We start from the raw sequence: 25,268 nt of genomic DNA, 5'->3' as shown, positions 1-25,268 counted from the left end.
AGTGAGAGCAGATGCAGTTTTGAGGCTATACAAAACATAGCTCTGTGTGGAGGTCCAGTGCCTACAGCTGAAGTGCTAAGGTGGAGAGAGGGGGTGAGAACTGGAGCTGAAGGCTTAAAGGCACTTGCTTGGATCAGTGGCAGAAACACATTGGAGGGACAGAATCCTAATTTCCTACCAAGGAGATCCATGCAAAATGCCTGTTCAACTCTGCAGACGATCCAGCTGTACGACAGTGATGGGGTTGATTTTTAACTCCGGTATTTAAAGAAAGACATTGAGCCAAAGAAAACCCACCAACCATTTATAAACACCAAGTCTGGGTTGTGTTTTCCTAATTTTGATTAAACAGGTTTTTTTTTTCAAAAAAAAAAAAAAAAAGATAACACATAAAAACCATGTAGTGGCCAAAATGAGTAGGGGTAGCCTCCTGGAGACAGGAGAGAGAGCAGCCTCAGAGCTTTATTCATAACAGGAACCAGGGAAAATCTAGAAGACTGTTTATCATACATAATCTGATTTACGAAGACATTGCTTTTGGCAAACAGGAAAAGAAAGCCACAAAATGGAACAAGCTGGGAGGAAGGGACAAAAGGACAAGATGAAAAGAAGACAGGATGTGGGGCCAAGGCCACAAGCTGGGATGGAACAAGGTACTCAGGAGATAACCTGGGCAGCAGGGGAGGTCACAACCATAACAATAGTTTCAAAATAAAATGCCTTCAAGTCAGTCTTCTACATGTGGGTGGGTGCACATGTAAAGACACACACACACACACACACACACATACACACAAACAGACATACACATGCACACATGCATACACATGCACACATGCCAAACCTGTACACGTGTGCACACATGTACATGCACACGTGCATCCCCCCCCCCCCACACACTCACACACAAGTACACATGTATATGCTCTCACACAGAGGGAAGAAAATTGTAGTAGATACACAGGACATGAGAAGCTGATGCAAATTAAAATAGAAACTTCCAGAAGGGAGTTCACTGGGCCAGAAGGTATAACTGAAGATATAATTGAAGAAACTTGTTCCTGTATGTCAGGTGACAGGAGAGGGAGGCAGGGATAAACAAGATGGCAGAGGTTGATCATGGTGCACCCAAATTATTTAGCAGACATTGGAGCATATCTGTGAATAATGGTGGTAAGGACAGGTAACTGGGGAGAAGCAGAAGTGTGGGCTATTCATAAGGCAGTTGGTACTCACTTCTGTGATGATCTGCAGGGTCATGCTTCAGAGCACAAGAAAGCTTATTCTTTCCACAACATGGAAGTCCTAGTCTAAAATCTGGGCTAGGTACTGAAATGTGCCAGTGACCTCTTAGGACCCAAATGACCTGCCTTTGTACTGTAAGGCTCTTGTCACATGGTCACATAGAAAGTGTGAAAGATACATGCAACTTGTTTCCTTGTTTGTTGGAGTCAGCCCCTGAGATCGGTCATAAAGAAGTCCTAGACTGATAACGGGAGTTCAAAGAACAGCCAGGAATTTTCTGGGGACCACACACTGGTCCCCTCTGATGCAGATTTAAAAGAACTGGAGAGGGGCCAGAGCCCTGTCCACTATGGGGGAATGATTCTCAGTTGTCTTGACTTGGATGATGCTGTGGAGGTTATAGGACACCATGAAAGAGTCACAAAAGCACAGTACTACAGAGATGAGCATGTGACTGTGTGTACATGGGGCTAGGGCCAGGGCTTGGTGGGTAGAGTGCCTGCTCTGTAAACATGAGCGCTTGAATTTGGATCCTTAGCACGTGTGTGCAAAGGTGGGTGTGGTAGCAGGGTTAGGAATGTCAAGAGGAGATTCCAGGGACTCAGGGCCAGCCTTCCTAGCTGAAATGACAAGCTCCAGATTCAGTGAGACCCAGTCTAAAAATCAATGAAAAAATTTGGAGAAACATTTGAGTAAGACATCTTATGTGGAATCCTGGCCTACACACACACACACACACACTCATTCACACACATACACTCACGGATACACAAATACACACTCACACATTCATACACACATACACACACATGAACACACACATGTACACATATTCACATACACATGCTCACATACTCACACACGTGCACACACACACACACACACTCACATACACATGTACACACACTCACACACACATGTACACACACTCACGCATACACACTTATATACTCACACACAGTCTCACACACACTCATGTGCACATACATACATGTATCCCACACATATACATGCATATGCATACAACCCCAAGAGAAAAAATAATTATGTATCATGTTCCTTAACTCAACAAGGACAGATGGAATGGAAAGTTAAAATATTGTCAAGATATTTTAAAAGGACGTTATTAACATTAATTGTCTCTAGGGAAGGTCTTCTACTTAATTTTTATTTTCTGTATTTGTTAAATAGTCATGAATTAATTGTATGGTAAAAACAAGACCAATCAAGGCCCGTTTGTCGGCCCAGTCCAAACTCTGCCTCCTGCTGAGGTTCCCAGGAACTCTCTGCCCAGAGAGTCTGCCCCTGAAGTCCGCCTCTGGTACTTTCATCTTTTATTAAGAATTAACACTGTGTGCAGATACTTTAAAACCTTTGAAAAGTCTTAGTGCTGATTGTGAAGGTAACGGTTTCTCTTTCCAGCATTTTCCACACTTACGTGCACATAGAACCGTGTTAAAGAGTCATTACTGTTCTGCAGAGTAATTAGTTCACACAGTGAAATGACCCTCCATTTGGCATTTATTAAAGTAACATGAATGAATGATTTTAATGAATCGTTGACTAAAATACATCAGATATTAAGATTTTCCTGGTTGTGAACCAAAATGAAGATTATCTTTCCAAAATCCTCATAAGGGACAGAGATCTGGTTCTACAGTTAAAGGCATTTGCTGTTCCTGTCTATAGGACCAGAGTCCAGCTCCCAGAGGTGTCAAGAATCTCACAACCTCCTGTAACCCCAGCTGCAGGAGATCTGACACCCTCTTCTGGCCCCTGAGGGCATTTACCTACCTGGCATGCAAGCATGCTTATATAGAAATCACTGAAGCTTAGAAAAAAACAAAATCTACTTAGCATTTTAACATGTTTATGTACTTACACTTTCTAATCCATAAAGTACTTTATCCGGCTAACTTTATAAGGTGCCTAGGTGGCGCAAAGCACTGTGGGAAAAGAAAAGACATCTCATGTCTCAAGAGCTGATCTCAACTCAGTTCATTCCATCTTCACTCATCTCCATCTTCAACAAACTAAGAGCATTCCACTGTGTGATCATTCCTGAAGTTTAAACAAACAGATACTTTAGTTCAGTGTTGGTGAACGGTGACAGAGGGAGACTGTGTGCATCTGCTCGCAGTGGCGAACAAACGGCACATGGCGTTTCCTGCATTTTGAAAGCTGATGACACCATATTTCCAAACAAATACTGTCTGACAAAAATAAAAGCCCATCTGGGTTTTTATAATTAACTGTTTTCTCAGCCAGAGAGTCTTCCTTTTCCCAGTCCTGTGGTTGTATTACATTTTTTTACTAACCCCCCGTCACGGACTTCTTACGTTCTTGGATGTTTTGTGTGGATACGAATGACACGAAAAGTATGCAGACCTCGTTGGCAACACTTGGCAACTTAGCAACAACCAAAATGGTATGAATGCACCCACGTATAAACCTGCATCTCCACCCAAACAACACAGAAGACAAGTTGTAAACAAGGCCTCTGAAATTTGAGACTGAAGAGAAGCCTCTGTTTGACAGCCATGTTTGCTCTTACAGAGGGACCAGTCTTGATTCCCAGCGTCCACACGGTAGCTCACAACTGTCTGTAACTCCAGTTCAGGTATCTGATGCCCCCTTCTGGCCTCTAGGATCACTGCACACAGTGCACAGACCTGCATGCAAGCAAGCAAGGCACCTGTACAACATCAATAAAGGAATTCTCTAAGGCAGCAGAAACGGGGGTAGGGGGTGCTATTAAAATTTAAGTTTGTCACTATTTCTTTTCGAGAATTGTAGAATGTTTTGCTCAACAAATGTCAAGAATAGAATTAGAGCGATGATTTGTAAAAGGAATGCCAGCTTGACTAGAATTCAATCTGCTTTTAATTTATAAACGGTATTTTTAATATGCCTTCACCAGAATAAGTACTTCCCTGTAATGAAGGGGCTGGAAGTCAAACATTTTAATATGAAATGCCAAGTTTAAAAAAAAAACTGAATACTTAAAGATATTGTTAGCTTTCTTTAATAAATATAGGGAATGAAACATGGCCCAGTTAGGTTAAAAGTTAGGATCAGTCAGTAATTTATTAAAGGGAGAAGTGGGATTATGCATTGCTGACTCTGAATTCTGATTAAATATGGTCTCTATGTCTTCAGGGCAACCTTAAAGCTTACAATGAGCCACAGTTTTGTGTGATTGTTAGAAGTGGATTTTATTTTTATTTATTGTTACCCTTTGTATATGTATATGGTGTGTGTGTGTGTGACAGAGAGAGAGAGAGAGAGAGAGAGAGAGAGAGAGAGATCAGGCACTTACATGCCACAGTTATTGTTTGGACATCAGAAAACAACCTCCAGTGTCAGTCCTTGCTTTCTATCTGGTTTTAGTCAGGTTCTCTTATGACCTACTACACATAGCAGACATACTGACTGACCTGTGAGCTTCCAGGGAAGCACCCATTTTCCATCTCCTCCACTTACCTCTGTGGACATGCTAGAATTGTGGATGCAGTCTCCATGTGCTTTTACACGAGGTCCACGAGTAAGACTTGAGCCCCCACACCTGTGTGTTAAACACTTTACCCTCTGAGTGTCACACTATATTTATAATTCTAAAGACAAGTCTTCACTAAGAGAAAAAATGTGTTGCTTAACGCACAGATACAGTGAGTGATGTGCCAGACACCATTTTAAGTGATTTATAGATCATTTTAGCTTTCTGTCACTGTAAGCAAAACTCCGACGGAATCAACTTACTTTATGGTCTTAGATCCAGTCCATTGGGTTCATGTTGGGGCAGTAGATCACAGCACACACAACTGTTCACCACAGGAACATTTAATCATTCATTAAATGATGATTTTACACTTGATCTGGGGAGCATAAAAGACCAGGAGTCTTGTCCCCTGATACTGCTAAGCAACACTGCCCAAGTATGCAGAAACTGCTTCTCTCCCATCCCATGCCCAGACCTCCTGGCCAGGGACCTACAAGGACCTCAGAATACTGACTGTTCCTCCACCTAAGCCAGGGCACTTTTATTACTTAACAAGATGGGGATGGAAAAAGATACATGTTGACTGGTAAAATCCCATCCAAAAATTCTTAGCCAATCCGCACATTACCACACTCTCCGTCATCCAAGATGATTGCTGGCCAGCTTTAGTGTGTTAGTTCCACTCCTGAGCATCTGCCAATTCCAGACACTTTTTCAGATCATGAACCTCTCCTAAATGACTCGTCTGTCTGAGTTCAGGTTTATCACTGAGGAAACCTGTCTGCTTCCGGTCTGCATTAGCAAAGGGAGGGGCCCGTACCACTAATTATTTCTTGCTGGATGTTTTAACATATTTTCAGTCATCCACACAGTATTCCTGGAGGGCTCACATCTTAGCAATTACTGAAGACCAACAGATAAGTTTTAAAGTTGTTGCTTATACCTTGTATACATATTATAACTGAAGTAAATTTCTTAAAAGGTGTTTCTTAATTTACAGTTGTCATTATATAAAGCCATTAAATATTTAAAAATAATATATATTCTATGATATATGTATATTTTAATACAGATACATATTTGATTATATACTATAGAATATATACATACATTTATATATTACAGAATATATATTATAGAATATATTCATACATTTATATATTATAGAATATATATTATAGCATATATTCATATATTACAGAAATACATTTATATATGTGTATTTGTGTATATCACAGAATGTACCTATGTAATGATTACACACACACACACACACACACACAAGGTCTATATATGATGTATATCTGTGTCTTGCAGAAACTAGCTGCATACTTTCACATTGTTCATGTGGAAAGGAATAATTAAGTAAAACTTAGCTCTCTCATTACCTTTGTGCAAGAGCAGAGAGATGATATCTATGAAGTATTTTAAGGTGCTGGAGAGATGGCTCAGCAATTAAGAGCACTGGCTGCTCAGCCAGGTACATGGGTTCAAGTCCCAGCACCTATATGGCCTCTTTCAATTTTCTGTAACACAAGTCCAAGAGACCCAACACCCTCTTGTGGCCTCTGAGGGCACTGCATGCTACCCACCTGGTGTGCATGTCTACACAGATGGAGGCAAGCCCTTATTCACATGAAATAAAATGAATAAACCTGATTTTCTAAAAGAATTGTAGGGTTTAAATGAGGTGAACCATGAAGAAACTACCACAGTGCCCTGCACAAAGTATACATTGGCTGTTTCCACTGTCACATAAACTTTCATTTTATTCTGGATATGGGAGAGCGTGCCCTTTAGTTTACAACAGGAGTGGTGATCTCCCCTGTAGAAGGGAAAGTGCCGGCGCACTGCTCCTCGGCTATATCTCGCCACTCCAACGTGGCATCCGTCTTAAAGGAATGTCAGCTCAGGCAGGTCAGCTTTGGAGCTCCATGTGAGTTGATCCTGCCATTCATCAGAAACGCGCAACATCCTCAGGCATAGGTCTGAAGTGTCTGTGTCGCTTCCTGCAGGGGCTGGCTTCAGCTTGCAGCGCTTCCTCTGCCAGCTTTTGGCTCCTCCCTCCTGAGGCTGCAGGGACTGCTTTCAGGGACCTGCCTTTGATGATGCAGTCAGTTCCTGGCGCCACTCATGTCCAAGGGAGCTGCGTCCCAGTTGTCTAGAAAGGACTCTGACACAAAGGGGACCCGAGGGCAACTGGAGCTTATCCTCCCTTCACCAGCAGATTAGAGCACTGAACTTAAATTGCTTTCCAAACTTTTATTTATATTTTGTACAATAACCCTTCAGTGGATTAGAGACTTGTTACCCTGTAGAAAAGGGATTGCAGGAGCTGATGTAGACCAAGTTATTAATATAAATAAGTATAAAAGTTACGGAGTGACACCATCCCTGGCTTATGCTGAGGCGTGGTTTTGTGTGTGCTTGAACACGTTTCCAAGACCATGTGTCTAAGGGCAGGACTACCAAACTGATTTCACTGTCTTTGTGCTTCTGCGAGCCACACGAGCCCTGACTCTCTCTACAGAGTGTTACTTTGTCATCTGGATTTTTAGGTTTTCTCCTCTCAGAATGAGTCAGGAGTTCACCTGCTTTCTTCCTGCAGCAGCTGAGGGATATTGTTCCCAGAGCCCTTAGTTATGTCACAATAAACAAGGCAAGCTCTGGACACGAAGCAGGCCCTGGAAACGAGCCCTTTATTGATCTGAGAGTCATGAGTTAGTGATCTCAGCTGAAAGGCCCATAGCATAGAACTCCAGTTACTAAGCTGGGATTGTAGATCAGTTGGAGAGAGCTTGTCTAGAGAGCTTTAGGCCCTGGTTTGGTTGCCTGCCCTGGATACACTGGGCTTTGTGGAGCTCACCCATCTCTGGCAACATAGGGACAAGGGGGAATCAGAAGTTCTAGATCATTCTCAGCTATGTAGTGTGTTTGAGGCAACCTTTAGCCCCCATGAGACCCTGCCTCAAGAACAATCAAAACCAACCCCATGACAAGCAAAGAGCAGGAAAGGAAAAACACCCCTGAAAAAAAAAACAGATAAATCCTTGAGTTATTACAAATAAAGAAGCTAATTAACTAGCATAGAAAGGTTTGGTCATCTGACATCTTTGCTTCCAGAGCCCACTTGGCATATTTAGAGCCAAGACCTTTCCCTTTCCAGGATGAAATCTCCAGCCACACATCTGGGACACATTCTAAGACAGATGTCTCAGGGGACTTTCTCTCTCTCTCTCTCTCTCTCTCTCTCTCTCTCTCTCTCTCTCTCTCTGTGTGTGTGTGTGTGTGTGTGTGTGTGTGTGTGTGTGTGTGCTCACCAGTAAGTGCAGGTATGTGTTCCTGGATGGGAAACCTAACTCTGATCGTCTTTAGCGATCTTTAGAACACCAGGGCCATCAGCCAAAGGATCATTGCTTAGCATGTGACAAAACTATACTTTAGTGTTAGTTATGTCACATCTGGCATCTTCCATGTCTTCAAGTTAAATATTTACTTTGATTTGTTCAGGAGTCCAAGACCTACTTGAACTTCAAGATACTGCTTTCCAGGTTACCTTGGACTATACAATGAGAATTTTTTCTGAAAACAAACAAACAAAAACAAAACAAAAAGCAACCAAACGAGTGCTGAATAAATGAATAAATGAATGAACAATTATTTTCCTTGCTTTATACAAAAGGACATGCCTACAAATCAGGATGTAATCTCAGTGTCATCTTAAATGCCCTTTTGCTGTAAGAGGTACAGATCTGTTTGTCCCAGAGAACTGGGTGGATCACATCAGCTGATCTTAAAATCAGAAGGTTTTGATTAGTTTATGCCTTCCCTTGATCATTCTGTCAGTGGCTAATAAAAAAATGTAGGCTATAAAAATTATATAATTTTTTGTGAAGGACACTACCCATGTGTGGAGGAGGATGGGATGAATACAGTGACCTTTGCCCTACTGGGAGCAGAGTGTTGAGGGAACAGAGGGTGAGCTTCTTTAAGGCAGCAGCACCCAAGAAGAAGAGAAGAGCAAGAGAGATTTACCGTGGAGACTAAGAGGCCCTCAATAAAGCATGGCCAGGCTACTTTATGTAACACCTTCCTCCACCTCCACATCAGTGACATTAGCTAAAAATGTTTAGAATAAGAGAAAACAGAGGAAGGGGTGCTGGGTAGATGGCTCCATATGTAAAGTGCTTGCATTGCAAACAAGAGGAACTGAGTTCAGATGCCCAGTACCCTTGTAAAAAGCAAGATATAGGTGCCACAATGAACACATAATATCAGCCCTGAGAGCACAGACACAGAGGACCCCTGAGGTTTGCTGGCCAGCCGTTAAGTCCAATTATGGGGCTCAGAATCAGTGAAAGAGACCTTGTCTCAAAAAAAAAAAAAATACCAAAAACATGGAGAGTAATTAAAGGCACACAAGAGAGAATAAGAGGAGAAAAATATGATCAATTTTTACTCCTTTATCTTTACACCATTCAAGAATAAGCTGTCATTCCTCCACACATCAGGTTTACACTCATGTTAAATGTATGTTCTTACCAGATGTCGACATCCTCTTAGGAGAGAGGATCCCAGTTACAATACCTTTTGCTCTCACCACATCACCTAATCTAGAACTCAAAGGGCATCACCATGCATTGTAAAATTAATAGCTGTATTTTTTTTATATTTACATCCTGCCTGCCTCCCAAAATGGGTGGGCAGACAATGGAATTGATTCTCAGAGGCTGATTGATGGGCTGACTGTTCTTGTCCCTAGAGCCTATCCCTTTGTGGAAATCGGATGTGGAATGTGGCTTCTAGCCTTCCGTCTTCACACCTGACCTTGCCTTGTGATCTAAAGAGCTGCTCACGACAGATCTCGGCCTTTCAGTGGACATATCACCCACACTATCATTCCTAGTGGTCATTATTTCTCTGCAGCATTCAGTGACAGTGTCAGTGTTGGCCGGCTGCAGAGCTGCACAAGGCGGTGTCCTATTATTACACCGAGTGAAGGGAAATCGAAGGAGCCCATGGTTCTACTGTGTGCCTGCCACTCAGGGTGTTCTTGGAAAAGCTTTGAAAAACAGCTCCCCTCTGCTGATTCCCCCAAATCTCACTCCTCCACCTGTCTGATACCTTCTTGTAGTTCACTTTTGCTGTCCCCCGATGGCCCATTAACTGGAATATCAGTTTGAAAATATGGCATGGAGGTCCTTCCATTCCTTTTAACTCATAACACTTTAAATCGAGGCTCCAAATTATTCCTGTAAAAAAATTGCTGATCTTTATGACTCCCAAGGTATTTCTTATTTTAATCTGAAAACTTTCGGTATGGTTCAGTTTTGTGGAAATGACGGGGTAGGGAAGTGCCTGCCCTTAGCAGCCTTTGTGTTCAAGGGCAAGTCAGCCTCGGTGGTGCTTGCTAACTTTAATTTTCTGAGGGTTCTGAGACTTTAATTTGATTCTTTATCCAGTGTGCACGAAATGTTTGCTGGGATTTGCATAATACATTTATTGTATAATCATTCCACATTGGTTACCTGCTTCTTCAAATTAATGTTAGTTGTTTTTTTTTTTTTTCCTGATGTATTAATGTAGGGATAATTTGAACTCTGTAACAAAACAGGGTTGTTTGTATCTCCAGTGCACAAACATGAAAGCAAGGTGCAAGGGCAGAAGAAACTACACTTCAGTAGATTGTTGGGGGGAAGCTCAGTCCTGTGGTTTAGACCATTCATTTTCAAATTTAAGCCGAAGGGTGATGTGTTTGAAAGCATAAGAGTGTATTCTATGTGGAAGAGAGTATGTCAATCATGCCCATCTCTGAGCATGTATTTAAAGATGACTAAATTAACCAGAGTCTTGGATTCCAGCTCAGTCGGAGAAGCTGAGAGAACTGCCATTGGTACTCTGCCAGCTTCTTCAAATACATTTAAATCATTCAATGCCTACAGCCAGCATGTTTTCTCCTTAGGTAATATTATTCTCATTTGGTTGACTGTTCTGTGATAAGGCTTCATTGTTATAAAATAGCAGAGGTGGGATTTGAACCCAAATTGTAGGAAGGGATCCTTCTGGTCATACCAAATGATTTTCCAACAAATACTCTTGCCCAGTGCAGGCTGACTTGGGAGAGGATGTATGGCCTTGGAAAGTATTGTAGCTGTCATGGTAGAGTCTTAGGGGAGTTTGAGAAGGGGATGTAGGGAAACTGGGGGATTAGGAAAAGGCTGCATAGGGTAGCATCCTGCTCTTCCAGGCATCTTGTGGGAACAGCAGGTGACTTTCTGGATGGAACATCTTGCCCATCGCCTTGGGCATCTGTGTAACTCTGTATTCAATGTGCATGTCTAAGGGGCCACTTTGGATCATGTTATCATTTAAAGACTAATGCAGTAAATCAATGATGGCCTGCACAGCTGCATATCCAACAATCCCAACCCCCACCCCTCCCAGCATTACCAATACCATTGATTTCTAGATTACTCTTTGAGTGGAAGGTCAGGAATCTCCAGGGGAGTGGTGAGAAGAGGATTCTTTGGTCTCTGCTCACACAAATGTTTTATTTAATGACCCCAATAATGACCCTTGTGAGGATCATTATCTGTAACTATCTGGTGTGTGTGTGTGTGTGTGTGTGTGTGTGTGTGCACGCGCCCACGCCCTAAACTATAGAGATCTCAAAGTGCACCTTAACCAACCTGCCCTAAGATCTTAACATTCTGTTGAAGGATCAGGGAAGAGAGAGAAATAATCTTGCTATATGATAACCAGCTATTTAAAGTAACACCTCTCCTGTTGGTGAGTGTTGGTGAGCCAGGTGTTCAGTTACCTCAGTTTGATCCCTGGAACCCACTTGATAGAAGGAGTGAGTAGAATCCCTCAAGCTGACCTCTGACCTTTTAACCATATGCATGAGCATGCCTAAGCAATAACACACACTAAAGTAACTTGAAAAAAGAATGATACCATTGTATGACCATGTACACATCAATTCATAATTTTCAGTAAATTTTCCTCCTGGTAAACATGCCTTCAACTGTTGAGGAGAATTTTATTTTGAAGTTAGAGATAAGTGTGAGGTCAGAGCATATCTTCTTAGTGTCCTCTTCCTTCCACAGCCCTCAAATTGTCTCTCCTAAGATACTGATCATTTTCTGTAATGCCTGGGAGATGGATCTAAGGACATCACTGTGAGAGGAGAGGAGAAAACTGTGTGCAGGATCTGGTACCACTTTGGTTCAAGTGAAAGAATGAAATTTAATTAGCCATCTGTCTGTGCAACAGCTTTATACATGTTATTTTTATATTAGCTAAATCTTTGTCTGTGTTTGGGAGGTGTTACATGTTTATGTGGTGGATGGACACCTGTGCATGTGGAAGCCAGAGGCTGATGTTGTGTCTTCATGGGTTTCTTTCTGCCTCAGTTTTTGAGACAGTGTCTCTCAATGAACTGATGCTCAGTGATTTAGTCGATGAAATCCAGGCACCTTTGTGTCTCCCCATACCGAGGGTTGGGATTATAGAAACCATCACATCTGGCTTTGAAACCACCACATCCATCCGGCTTTGACACAAAAGCTAGGATCCAAGGTCATGCTTGTACAGCAGGTATTTTATCTGAGATGACTCCTGGTCCTTAATATTCCTAAAATAAGATTATATAACTTGAGCTAGGAACATAGCCCAGCTACTTAATGGCACCGAGTAATGATCTGAGTTCAATTCCTGGGACTAAGGCGGAAGTGGAAGGAGAACCAACTCCTTATCTGCCACACTCACCCCCTCAACATGCACACATAAAGAATCAACTAGAGTAAAAAAGAAAACTGAGACATTTCAGGCCAACCTGGGCTCTGTAATGAAACCCAGGCTCAGGAAACAAACCACACACAAACAATAACCACCATGGAGCTGGAGAGAAGCTTTGAAAACACAGAGGAACTCAGTTACCATTCACGAGCTGAATAAAAAGTCTCATACCAGAGACCTCAACACTGTGAGGGGTGGAGACAAGAGGATTTCTGAAACTTGCTGTCTTCCAGCCTAGGGGTCAGGCTCCACAAGACGGCCTTGTTGAAAGGGAATTATAAGAGTAGTAGTAGATCAGGATGCCCAGCATTTTCCTCTAAGAAGTCTGAACACATTCACATTGCCATACACACATGTGTACATATACATTCATACAGCCACTTATACATGTGCATGTACAACACATTCACATAGCCATATATACATGTGTATGTTTACCACATTTACATAGCCACACATACATGTATACATACATATACCACATTCCCATAGCCACAAATACATATGTACATACAACACATTTACATAGCCACACATACATGTATACATATACCACATTCACATAGCCACAAATACATATGTACATACAACACATTTACATAGCCACACATACATGTATACATACATATACCACATTCACATAGCCACAAATACATATGTACATACAACACATTTACATAGCCACACATACATGTATACATACATATACCACATTCCCATAGCCACAAATACATATGTACATACAACACATTTACATAGCCACACATACATGTATACATATACCACATTCCCATAGCCATACATATACCTGAATATGTACCACACTCACATAGCCATACATGCATGTGTACATGTCCCACACACATGCACACAAATAATGGATAAAAGAAGAAAATGAGAACCGAAGAAGTGTGTATGAGGCTTCTTCTTAAAATAGTCCCCTTTGTGGGCTTTGCTTTCTCTTCCTGCATGCTGGTGGATTCTGAGGATGGGTGTTGATTCTGAGCATCCCACACCAGCCATTCTGGGGATTGACTGAGTCTAAATATAAAACACAGTACCACAGCTTGGCAGTGGTTCCCCTCCAATCTGTGCTTGCTCACTAAGACCAGTACCTCTGCTCTGTGCCTGGGAGAACTGTAGCTCTGCCTGTTGTAAGGCTGAATCAAGGGGAGAGAGAGGGCAATGGGCAGTCAGGGCTTAGATTATAACCATTTCTGCCTACAGTGGCCTGCAGTCTATAGACCTGCACTGACAGTGTTCTTACAGCCTGTTTCTGTCAGGCCATGGACACAAGGTCTAATCTCCATTCAACCTACACCCTTCAATCACATAGGGCACAGGTAGAGGGCATGATTAACAGGCCTCAGGGCCCTAGAGAGATTTACATACTAATGAGGTACCTGAAGGCCAGAGGGTGGAGCCAATTAAGCATTCCTCCCCAGCCCCTCCCCCTTTTTCCTTTCCTATTTATCTCAGGACTGCCCTGGGTTTTAGGGGTGGGGTGGTGCATCCAGATCTATCCACCATCTGTCATGTCAATAAACCCGTTTTGGAAACCCAAGGACTTTCTTGTGTTGGAGGCCGCGCTGTGAGGAGCCATGGAGCCACAGCAGCTGGGCCTAACTTCCAGCTGGAGGAACCCAGAGCGTTCCCAGCCAATTACCCACAGCCTGGCATGAGGAACACCCTGTGTTCTCCAGCCATACTGTCTACATGCTTCTATGATAGTCACAAACCGAGTGGGATTGTTTTGTGAGTACCCCAGGCCTGCTCCTGCACCCATTGTTCAAGTGTTACCTTCCCTCTATTCCAATGGAAGAGGTGCATTGCTCCAACAATTCACAGATATCTTTGAACACAGCCTGTCAGCAAAGGGAGGTTTCCTGCCGGTTGGTCTGACAGTTATACCTACATTGGCTGCTTCTTGAATCTCTGCCATGCAATAAAATAGTAGCTGGCCCAGAAGACGCATAGGCAAACTGTATGTACATTGAGTCTTAATAACTCTTGGGCATTTCACCCAGCTCCGAAATGATGATCTGGATCCTAGTTTTGACTCTTGGTTAGAAGTAGTAATTTCTCCCATTTTAAAAAAATCATCTATACGTGATGACCCATCTGAACTTGGGTCTAGCACAGTATGATTTCTCAGGTACAATAAACAGAGAGAGCATCCCATTTTCAAGTGGTACTTGAAAGCCAATTGCTTCACTGGCTGAGTTTATCTGTCTTTGTAACTGTTTTATTCTGCCAGACTAGAAAACCCTGTCTTGTGTCCAGCCTTCACTTTTGCTTTTGTTTGTTTTATTCACAAATTGTAGGTTTTTTTTTTTTTTTACCTGCACCTGGAAACAGTGGTTTGCTTGTCCTTTCCAGGTATTATAGCAGTAATTTTCTATACCTACCTCCTGATCTAACTCATATGTACATATAAAATAGGATGCAGAAAGGTATCACACACACACACACACACACACACACACACCATGTGTGCATTACTCTCATTGTGACTCACCTAGATTGGTGACTAATCTACATTGGACAAAACTGTGCATACAAAAATCAATGTGAAGTAAGTGTGAAAGAACTTTGTGTGAGGGTTGTTTGGATTATCAGCTTATTTGTGTCTACATGTAGGCAAGTGTAGGGGTGTGCTTGCCTTTGTGTACTCAGGGGCCAGAGGCTGATATTGGGAATCTCTTTCTCTGTCTCTCTGTCTCTCTCTGTCTCTCTCTGTCTCTCTCTGTCTCTGTCTCTGTCTCTCTCTCTCTCTCTCTCTCTCTCTCTCTCTCTCTCTCTCTCTCACCTTATTCCTTTGAACCAGCAGGCTCCTGTGATCCTCCTGTCCCCTCCCTTACAACACTGAGTTTAGAGCATACACAGCCATGCTGGGCTGTACATGGATGCTGGAGATTTGAACTCAGACCATTATGTTTCAGCACCAAGTCCTCCTACTGACCAAAAAGATCTCCACTCCCTATTTGCTATATACCTTCACTCATGCAAAGTGTGGTGACCTTTACCACATGTAAAGTTATCAACTTGACAATACATAAACCCTGGACCCGTTTAAGCTGTCTTTATTTTTCTTACGGTACCTAATCTTTTCCGTCCACCTTTGAAGTAGACACTTAATGAAGTTAATGATAGGAAAGACACATCATGGTTCAAAGCATCTCCAAAGCTGGGAAATCTTCTTCTAAAGGTTAATACCTTGTATTACCGTTTCTGACATGGTGATATCAGGATGTTCAGGGAACTTGATTGGAACAGCCTGCCTACGGTTCTATGAATCATTGCCTACCTTAGTTTTCCATATGCTAGGTTTTCTGTAGCCCTTTGTACAGGCAGTAAATAGTCTCTTTCTTTAGCACATGCAATCATGAGATTCTATGTTCGAACCTAATGTATGTATAATTGATTTAGGATTACAATGGTGGAGATAATCTTAGTTGAATTCTTATCCTATCAATTAAGAGTTGTCCGTTTCCACACCTGAGCAGGCTTGAACTTTGGTCTTTGCTTTTTCATATATCCCAGTGTGCTGCTGTCTTGCTTCCTCTGATATAGTCAGGATTCCTCTTGATAAATGCTCATAGAAACCCCTTACAGAAAGTCTGAAGGCTTCAGAGAGTTTATAGCTAGAGGAAGAATGAGTTTGTCTTAGGTCTCCGTCGATGAGATAAACAACAGAGGAAGGAGAAATCTTGGGTATCCCAATGGATACATTTGAATAGGACTTCAGTTTCACACATCAATCTCAGCCAAAGCATTCACTTGTTCTGTTTAGAAGTCACATTTCACTCACAGCTGGCTCATCATCTATGCTCTGAGAAGCCTTCCCCCAAGACAAAGAACCACACAAATGGTGTAGACTTCAGTACGCAGTTAAAACTCTGAGACCAAATGCTCCGGGCGGCTATAGATGTTCCCACCAACCTCAAGGGGGAGGTTCTCCAGTTGCACCCTGCCCCACAGAACAACCCCAACCTTGACAAATAAAAACACAGGTTCAGTTGTCAGTACAAAGAAGCCAACACAGAAATCTAAAATCAATTGTTGAATATGATAAAGAGATTTTAATGAAACTCCAAACCCATCTTTGCACAATGGGTTTTGAAAAATAAAGGTCCCAGGAATATGTCACCTATGACTGATAGAAAGGAGACAGACAAAGGCTCCTCAGGTGATACTATAGAGTTAAGCTGTAATTAATATAGATTATTTTTCTAGAAGGTCATCCTGCAGGTAGGACCATGCAATAACAAAACTTTAAGTAAGCACAGACGGTAGAAAGCTTTTCAGGGAAGCATTGATTAAGCCTGTGGATAGAGGACCAAATTTGCAGAATTACCTAATTATCCCACAGCTCCTTTCCCCCATCGCTCCACTTCCGGCTAATTGCTGAGCTGCTAGCCTTGTCTCCCCTGATCTGGAAGAAAAAACACACAAGCTCTGTGTGTGTGTGTGTGTGTGTGTGTGTGTGTGTGTGTGTGTGTGTGTGTGTGTGTGTGTATAGTGACATTCAGATCTAATTGGCTTGAACCTGTGGCCAAATTTGATGACGTAAGATAGAAGTGGGAGCATAGCCACCAAGCAGAGTTTGTCCTGGCCAGCCTTACCTGGAGCATTGCAGGGTAGAAAGCACCCTGAGCTGGATGGGATTGCTCTGCCTCCTTCCCCCTGCCAGCTGCAGGGACAGAGGTGGTCACGACCAGACTTAATTATTTGTCAGGACGGGGAGCAAATTGAAACCAAATTAGAGCAATTTTAATCCTTTACTCAACACATCACTGTTTCTTATTAGAGCCAGCCTTGTATTTCATTTTGTTTTCTTCCGACTGTGATGTAGCTCTTACCCTGAGAAACCCCTGAAATGCCATGTTTACCTCCAGAATGGAAGTATCTTTCAAGGTTTCTCGAGACACTTCGACCTCTGGACTCTCTCTTAAACCAGTAAAAGTATACATGTACGTCCCACAACTCGAGTTGCCACACTCTCTTCATTCTAAGTCTATATGTAAAATCTTTTGCTTCTTGTTGGCTTGGAGCCATCCTCACAGGTGTGGGGGTCCATCCTTTTCCCCAGAATTCAGTCATAAATTTCCCAAGAGAAAACTCAGGGTGCCCTTGTGGAAATTGCTTAAGTGTGTACAGGAGCATAGCCCCCTATAGAGCCACACCTAGATTTTCTAATAAACTGTGTGGAGTGTAGGGCTTGAGGTGAAAGGAGTCTGATGTTGCACAGGGTAAAAAAATCCCTTGTACTAACGTCATCAGCTAGCCTATTTCAGTCATCTGCAAGTGGCAGAGGCTGCCATTTCCAGCTATCCAAGATATTGCATGGTTGTTGCCTGCCTCCTGTTCCAAAGCATGTCCCCAAAGTCCTCCTCTTTTCTTCCTCCTCCTCTTCTTCCTCCTCCTCTTCCTCCTGGGACCTGGAAGTCCCACCTTTTTTCCTTTCACCCAGAAATTAACTTCCACCTTCTTTATTGACACAATCAAGAACCAATTAGGGAATCAACACCTCCCTCTACAATCTGAAGAAAAAAAAACTAATTCAGGACTACGATGGGGGACTGGCATGGCTGATAGTGCAGTGCTGGCATTGGTTTGTTTGTTTGGTTTTTGTAATCAACATTTAATTGTGATTTTTATCTGTTAATTAGTATACAAAGTAGTCCCTTCTGTAAGTTTTTATATTTTAAGGATACTTTGTATATACTTTGAAAAGAATCTACTGAACACAGGCTTGGGTGAAGTCCAGTCTCTAGGAGTATGGGATGAAATGACAGCTGGTGTTGGGTGTTAAATGCCTTCCCTTAGCTCATGTGTTTGGCCACTTGATCCTTGGTGATGATTGGGTGATATATTGAACCTTGCCAGAGGAAGCAAGTCACTGAAGTGGCTTTGTGGTTTTCTACACCAGCCCACTTCCTGCCTACTCCCTGCCCTCCCTGCCCAACTGTTGATACTATGCAAACGGTCTTCTCCTGTTTTGTTTTTTTTTGTTTGTTTGTTTGTTTTTGTTTTTCTGCCATGCTTTCCCCACCATGATGGAATGTATCACCCTGAACTGAAAGCCAGGATAAGCCATTCCCTTTCAGTTGCTTTTGTCAAGAACAAGGTCACACAGCACTGAGGTACATAACTCACACAGCCAGGGTGCTTCTTCCTTTCAGAGACTGTGGGTGCCGGGGTAGCATGCTCATGTCTGTGCAGATGTGCCTGTGCCTGTACCTTCCCAGAAAGGATATTTTATGAATTACCTTCTTGTTTTCATTAATCTTGGGTCTCTTCTCAGCTTGATTTTCCTTACTTCCCTACTTACTCAAAACCGCAGGAAAAAAAAAAAGTAGAATACGCTCCAGGAGTTGGTCAGTAAGTACTTCTGAATCACCGAAATGAGTTTTAGTCATTTACTTTGACTTCTCACAAGAATAAGGACCTACAGATACACACACGATCTTGAAAAGAAAATGAAAATTCAGTTGAAGGATGGAGACATAGCTCAGGCAATAAAGTGTTTGCAGTGCAGTAATGAGGCTCTAGGCTCAGTTCACAGCCACCGTATGAAATACTGGGCATGATGATATGTATTTGTAATTACAATGCTAGAAGGTGGAGATAGGCAGATCCCCGGGGCTTGCTGGCCACCCAGTCTTGCCTACACAGTAAGTCCCATGTGCATTAGATACCATGTCTCAATAAACAAGGTAGATGGGTCCTACCACATCACCCAAGGTCGAGCAATGACACCTAAGGTTGAGGAATGACACCTAAGGTCGAGCAATGACACCTAAGGTTGAGGAATGACACCTGGGTTGAGCGTTGAGTTCCACACACATGTTTGTTTGAATACATATGTACTCACATGCATACAACCCCCCACCATTGACTCCGTATCTTCTGCTATCTAATTTTGTCTCTCAACCACTCCCCATTAACCAAGCTAACTTCCTTTTATAAAGCCTATTTACACCTCCTCCCTCCCTCTTCTACTCCTTCTACTTACTCCTCTTACTGGGCAAGCTTCAGACTTTAACATTTCCCAGACATCTGTGTTTTTTAAAGGCACTGGGCATTTTCACACACTTCCATGCATAGCATGGCTCCTGCATTTGCCATGGCTGTTTCTCTTTTCCTCTTGGGACCCTTTCTTGCCTGGCTATGAGAGGACATCTTCCTGTTTGTGTCTGTCACCCTCTCTGGTTCTCCTTTGGTCTCTCTTCCTTGCAAACTTGCTTCTGAGACCTACAGGCCAAAGTTGTTTAAGTTGAAATCTAAACCTATTCTAGATCAGGTTTTTCTCTTTCTATAACTAGCATTTTTAAGTTGTTGTCCATTTAATATGTATTTATAATCTTCGCTTATTTTACCAGGTGCCAGCCTAATATGTCTCTGTGTCAGTTTTGTTTCCTGTTTCTGTGTTGAAATACCTGACAAAGCCAACTTAGGTGAGAGAAGGAGTTTATGTCAACTCATCCTAGCAGGAAGGTAACAGCAGAAACGTGATGTCTTGCTGTATCCATGATCCAAAGCAGACAGCAATAAAAACATTCATTTTTTTCCCTACTCTTTTACTTCACCCTTATACAATTTAGAGATCCCTGCTTAGGGAGTGGAGCCGCCCATAGTGAGATGGATCTTCCCACATAAGGTGACATAATCAGGGAAATTCCTGAACAGTCATTCCCACAGGTAACTTGATGTAGACAACCCCTCATGGAGAATCTATTCCAGAATTCTCCTCTCTATTGTGTTATGAGGACATTCAGAGCTAACCATCACAATAACCAACTGCAATATGACTGCATAGATTCTCACAGTTGTTTTGAATGAATGTATCTTCAGTCTTCCCTCACTCCTGGTGAATCCTCCTCCAGTCTCTTCACTTCAGTAAACCACAGGTCCCTCACTCAGAGGCTTATGGCAAAGAAAAACGTAATCCGACTAAGCAACAATCCGTGTCATCCATCCTTCCCTTACTGCCAGATGGATCCGTCAATCATCACACCCTGTTTGTCTTCCCTCACTTCCTCCATCTCCGTCAGTGTGGAGTGGCCAGCTGCCTTTCTTCTGGATTGCTGCCATAGTACTTCATCTTGACTGCCAACCTTCTCCACCACCGTCCAGTCTCTGGTTAGAAAGAGAGCTTCTCGGTGGCTTTTCAGTCCTGAGAAATCAACATGCACACCCTATATGTTTCCTGTTCTCCTTTATATCAAGGAAGGCATGACACTAGAGAGCTGCAGATTTTTCAGTATGGCCATTCTGTCATGTCTCTCTCTAATAATAAGCCACATTAGAGTGGGAACTGGGGCTGTTGTTTTCCCCACATTATATAGCATGCTGAGTCAAGTACATGAGGGAGAGCTTCACTACCAGAAGGCAGAATGAGCTCCAGCTGAATGAAGGTCAGCTCTAGCCCCCTTGTCCACACCTCCCATAAAGAGATGCAATACAAGCCCAGGTTCCCCAGGAAGCCACATGCAAAGAGAATGAGGTGGAGTAAGGCTTTCTTGGAATTGTGACAACTTGTTTTCTAACTTCAAACTCCAAGGACTTTTCAGTCCCTTCTCTGAGGGGTATCAGAGGCTCAGGCTTCAAGGGGGACTAGAAACAGTTCTTTCTATGATTTGACTAACGTCTATGCAGACTTGGGTTCGAATCGTGGCCCTGCCCTTTAGCAGCTTTGGTGATTTGGGAGAGTTGTGTAAGTTCACCTGTGCCTTGGTTTCCCTGTACAATGGATCTGAGGTCAGAATTATAGAACACAATGATGACTTCATTAAGTACTAATACTTTAAGCCCTCAGAACAAGACCTGTCCTGTGGGCAATGACGTGTAAGTTTGGAGCTTTGTGCCTTTGCCTATAACTCTGGTTCTTGACTTTTCTTTCTCCTTCTGCTTTTCTTGCCACTTTATCTTATCACCTGGAGAGAAGAATTACCAGCCCTTGCAGAACGCACTTCCATATGTATGAGAAGCACAAACATGACAGCCTCCCTGGCCCCAGTTTGTGAGAGTGTTTTGCTGGTATGCTGCTGTGTAGCCAGTTCACTTTGGGATAACATGCTGGGAGGGAGGAAAAAAACCAAGACAAGATTCGAGGGGAGAAAATTAAAAAGTTAATTAAAAGAAACAACTTGGTAATTGAATTCCCAAACACTCTTATTTGGAGGTGGATGATAGCACACAAATGGTGTGTTTGCCTCAGTTGTAGGCCCAGAGCCCCGAATAAGCCAAGTTTCAAAATAAAAGACAGATACCTGTCTTTATGGATGAGAAGGTGTGCTGATACATTCATAGGCTTTTTAGGAACACACACACATTCACACACACACACACACACATATATATATTACACACATATATGTATGTATATGTTTGTATGTGCTATGTATAAAAAAGACACTATATACAATGTATATCATATCATCATATCTGATATTTGTAATGAGTGTATGGATGTGTGTTAGTATGTTTTTCTGTTTGGTGTGATAAATTCCTTGACAAAAATCAACTGATGAGAGAAAGTGCTTATTTTGGTCTTTACTGCCAGAGGGATAGAGTATGTCATGCTGGAGAAGACACAGCATTAGGGATGGAAGACATGGTAGCAGGAGCAGGCAGCTGACTGATCACATATCACCTTCATACAGGAGGCTGAGATTGGACAGCAAGTAGGGACAGGCTACAAATTCCCCAACTCTAACTCCCAGTGATACACTTCCTCCAGCAAGGTGCCATCTCCTAGAGGTTCTGCAACCTCTTCAAACAGCACCACCTTCTGGCAGTCAAGTATAAAAACACATTAGCCTGTGGGGGACATTCACATTCAAACCACAATGCACTACATACCTACACACCCACAGTTGCTACTGTCTTTCTTTCTTTTTTTTTTTCCTCAAGACATAATATCAAGTACCTTAGGCTAGCCCTAAACTCAATAGGTAGCCAAAACTGACCTTGAACTCCTCATTCTCTTGATTCTATCTCAGTAATACTAGAATCACAGGTGTGCACTCTCCTTTGTTGAGTCTTATCAACTATTTGGTTTTGGTTATTTCCCCGACCTTTTATATGTACTTACTTATGCACACAAACAGAACCATAAATTCATGCCCCCACGTAAGCAAGATAGTCATTCAGTGTTTACTTTTTGAGACTTGAACATGTATCCATCAAATTACTTTTTTCAAAATATTAAAAAAATCAACCAGTTGAACTGAGAAGCATGGTCAAGTAAAAGTAGGTTCAAAGTCCTACTCTAACCCACAACCTTTATTTATTTGTACAACCAAGATGTATCTATTGGCTGCCTGCTGTAGGACAAGCACTATTACAGCATCCAACAATAGCCTTAGTGTCTTGGCTTCTTTACATGTTCCTGTGATAATTCACCCTTGGAAAAGCAACTCAACCACGAAAGGGTTTATTCTGGCTTAGTTCCAGGCACAGTCCTCAAGGCAGAGGAGTCACGGTGGCAGGAGTTTAAAGCAGCTGCTCACATCATATATGCAGTCAAGGAACAGAAAAAGCACATACCTCAAGTGCTTATCTGGTTTTTATTTTACATGATCCGATCCCCTCCCAGTGAATGTTCTTACCCACAATTAAGAGGGGTCTTCCCATGTTACTATCATAAAGAAGGTAATCCCCACAGATGTACTCAGAGGTCCTTCTCCCAGGTGATTCTAGATTTCATCAAGTTGAGAGTTAACATTAACTGTCACACTTACCAGTTCTTGTGGTTTTTATGAGTATCAGGGTTTTTAAAGCCCTGCAAAGTGTATTTTAGCTCCAGACACTTATGTATGGATTTCCAGGGTTTTCTCTTCCTCCCTCTTGCAGCAATTCTGTAACAGAAAGAACACAATGAAGCAAGGTGTTGCCTTAACTGCCAGGTTAGTGTTAAATGGGCTTCACCTTGCACACCCAGTCTATAAAGTGCTCTGGAAAAATGTATTAACAACCTCCTATCTAGAGATACTGAGATAAGGCTTAAAATTACTCAGGACCACAGATATAAGAGCCTTTGGATCCAGCCAAGTTTTGTTTGAAAGAAATTAATTCAGAGATGACTGTAAGTTTGAAGTGTGTGTCTGCCTGCCTGTGATAACTAATGCCAGATTTTGTATTTTGGCAGGTTATGGTTTTGTAGATTTTGATAGTCCTGCAGCCGCACAGAAAGCAGTGGCATCCTTGAAGGCAAATGGCGTGCAAGCACAGATGGCCAAGGTAAGCCTGCTTAGACAAGAGAGTCTGTGCACATGGTCTGCCTTTGTGTGTATGTATCTGTGTGTGATCAAATATTAGTCCCTTGCATTGAGCAGACCCCAAATTATGGTTTACATTCTTTTTGTGATCAATGGTTAAGGAAAATGAACAATGTGATAGACTCGGCTTGTTATCATCTCCCTGATTTGGTGTGTAGTTATAAATGACCTCTTTGGTTGTAGTGACATGGTATTTAAAGGATATATGTGGAGGGCTCTGTTTTGCCTGAAAAATGAGATATGCATGGATGAGAGTCTAGAACTTTCCTAGTCAGCAGTGTTGGAGTCAATATACATATATGTACTGGTGTCTAGAAATTTCCTAGTCATTAGGGTTTGGGTGTACTACAGAAAGTTATCATTGATTTCATGTGTACTAAAAACTTTCTTATTTCTTCCATGTGTGGGGGCTGTTTCTCAGATGATAGCTTTTTCTCAGATTCATGCGGGCTTATTGCTGGTGTCCTCTGTCTGTAATGATGGATTTTTTACTTTGGTGTACATACCCAGGGTTTACCTGGAGTGCACTTTTCTTGGTATTCGTCATTTCAGTAATTATTTGTGGCTACATAGTATGTGTTGTCTGGGACCTTGCATGTGGAATTGTGATGAATTTTTATGTCAACGTGAAATTGCTCCTGATCATTTTGTGTCATGGTTACCATAGTGTTAGAAGAATCGGCCTATTCCGTAAGATAATATCCTGGATCCTGGGAATAATGTATACCATGTCATTGTCTCCATTTTAATTTGGGACTCTAATGAAATAGTATCATGATAATATAAACTAGTTGTTGTTGGGCACTTTAATCCCAGCACTCTGGAAGCAGTGGCAGACAGATGTCTGTGAATTCAAGGACAGCCTGCTGTATTCAATAGCCAGGGCTACAAAGTGAGACCCTCTCTCCAAGACAAAAACAAAAAAGAAGAAGAAAGAGAGAAAAAGTAAGAATAAACAGCTAAAATATCTCTGAAAACATTTGGATGTTAAAGACACTGATGCTCTACTGGCAGCCATTTGGGGTTGTGATAAACACTCTAAGTTTAGAACATTTTTTCTGTTAATAATTCTGAACTTATAATCCCTAGATCTTCAAACTGTTAGATGCCACAGGCAACAGACCTTGAAATCTTGGGCATCTGTCCCCTGCTTGTGTTTCTAGTTTCCCCAGCCCTGTTGCCATAGAAATAAGTGATGTAATGATGGAGTTAGCTGGTGCTCCAGCCCTTTGTCTTGTGTTATGATCGTGTACACTCTCTGGTAAGATCTTCCAGCATCAGCCTCAGACCTCTAGAGGATTTTCTCCTAGCAGCTGTGGCTGCGTTCTGACCAGTGTGTGTGGATCACATCTGTTCACGGTCTCTTGCAAGCCACTTTCCTCTGAGGTAACGATAGTGGGCTCATTGCCTTTCCCCTCACCTCATTATTCAAGGTAATA

The 25,268-nt window shown here is 42.2% G+C and overlaps 1 protein-coding gene across 11 annotated transcripts in view; it reads left to right on the top strand.

Annotated features, from left to right (window-relative positions):
- Positions 1-25,268, top strand: part of Rbms3 (RNA binding motif single stranded interacting protein 3) — a 767,889-nt gene that overhangs the window by 364,131 nt on the left and 378,490 nt on the right. For all 11 annotated transcript variants that reach the window (XM_076917936.1, XM_076917932.1, XM_076917931.1 and 8 more), the window contains exon 4: positions 23,700-23,791. In XM_076917936.1, the coding sequence (XP_076774051.1) occupies positions 23,700-23,791 (92 nt within the window). The remainder of the gene's footprint in view (positions 1-23,699; positions 23,792-25,268) is intronic.

This window comes from Arvicanthis niloticus, chromosome 21 (genome assembly GCF_011762505.2).
Source record: "Arvicanthis niloticus isolate mArvNil1 chromosome 21, mArvNil1.pat.X, whole genome shotgun sequence".
In the NCBI taxonomy this organism is placed as follows: Eukaryota; Metazoa; Chordata; class Mammalia; order Rodentia; family Muridae; genus Arvicanthis; species Arvicanthis niloticus.
Note: the sequence above shows the minus strand (reverse complement) of the source record. Positions and strands in the feature narration are given on the sequence as shown.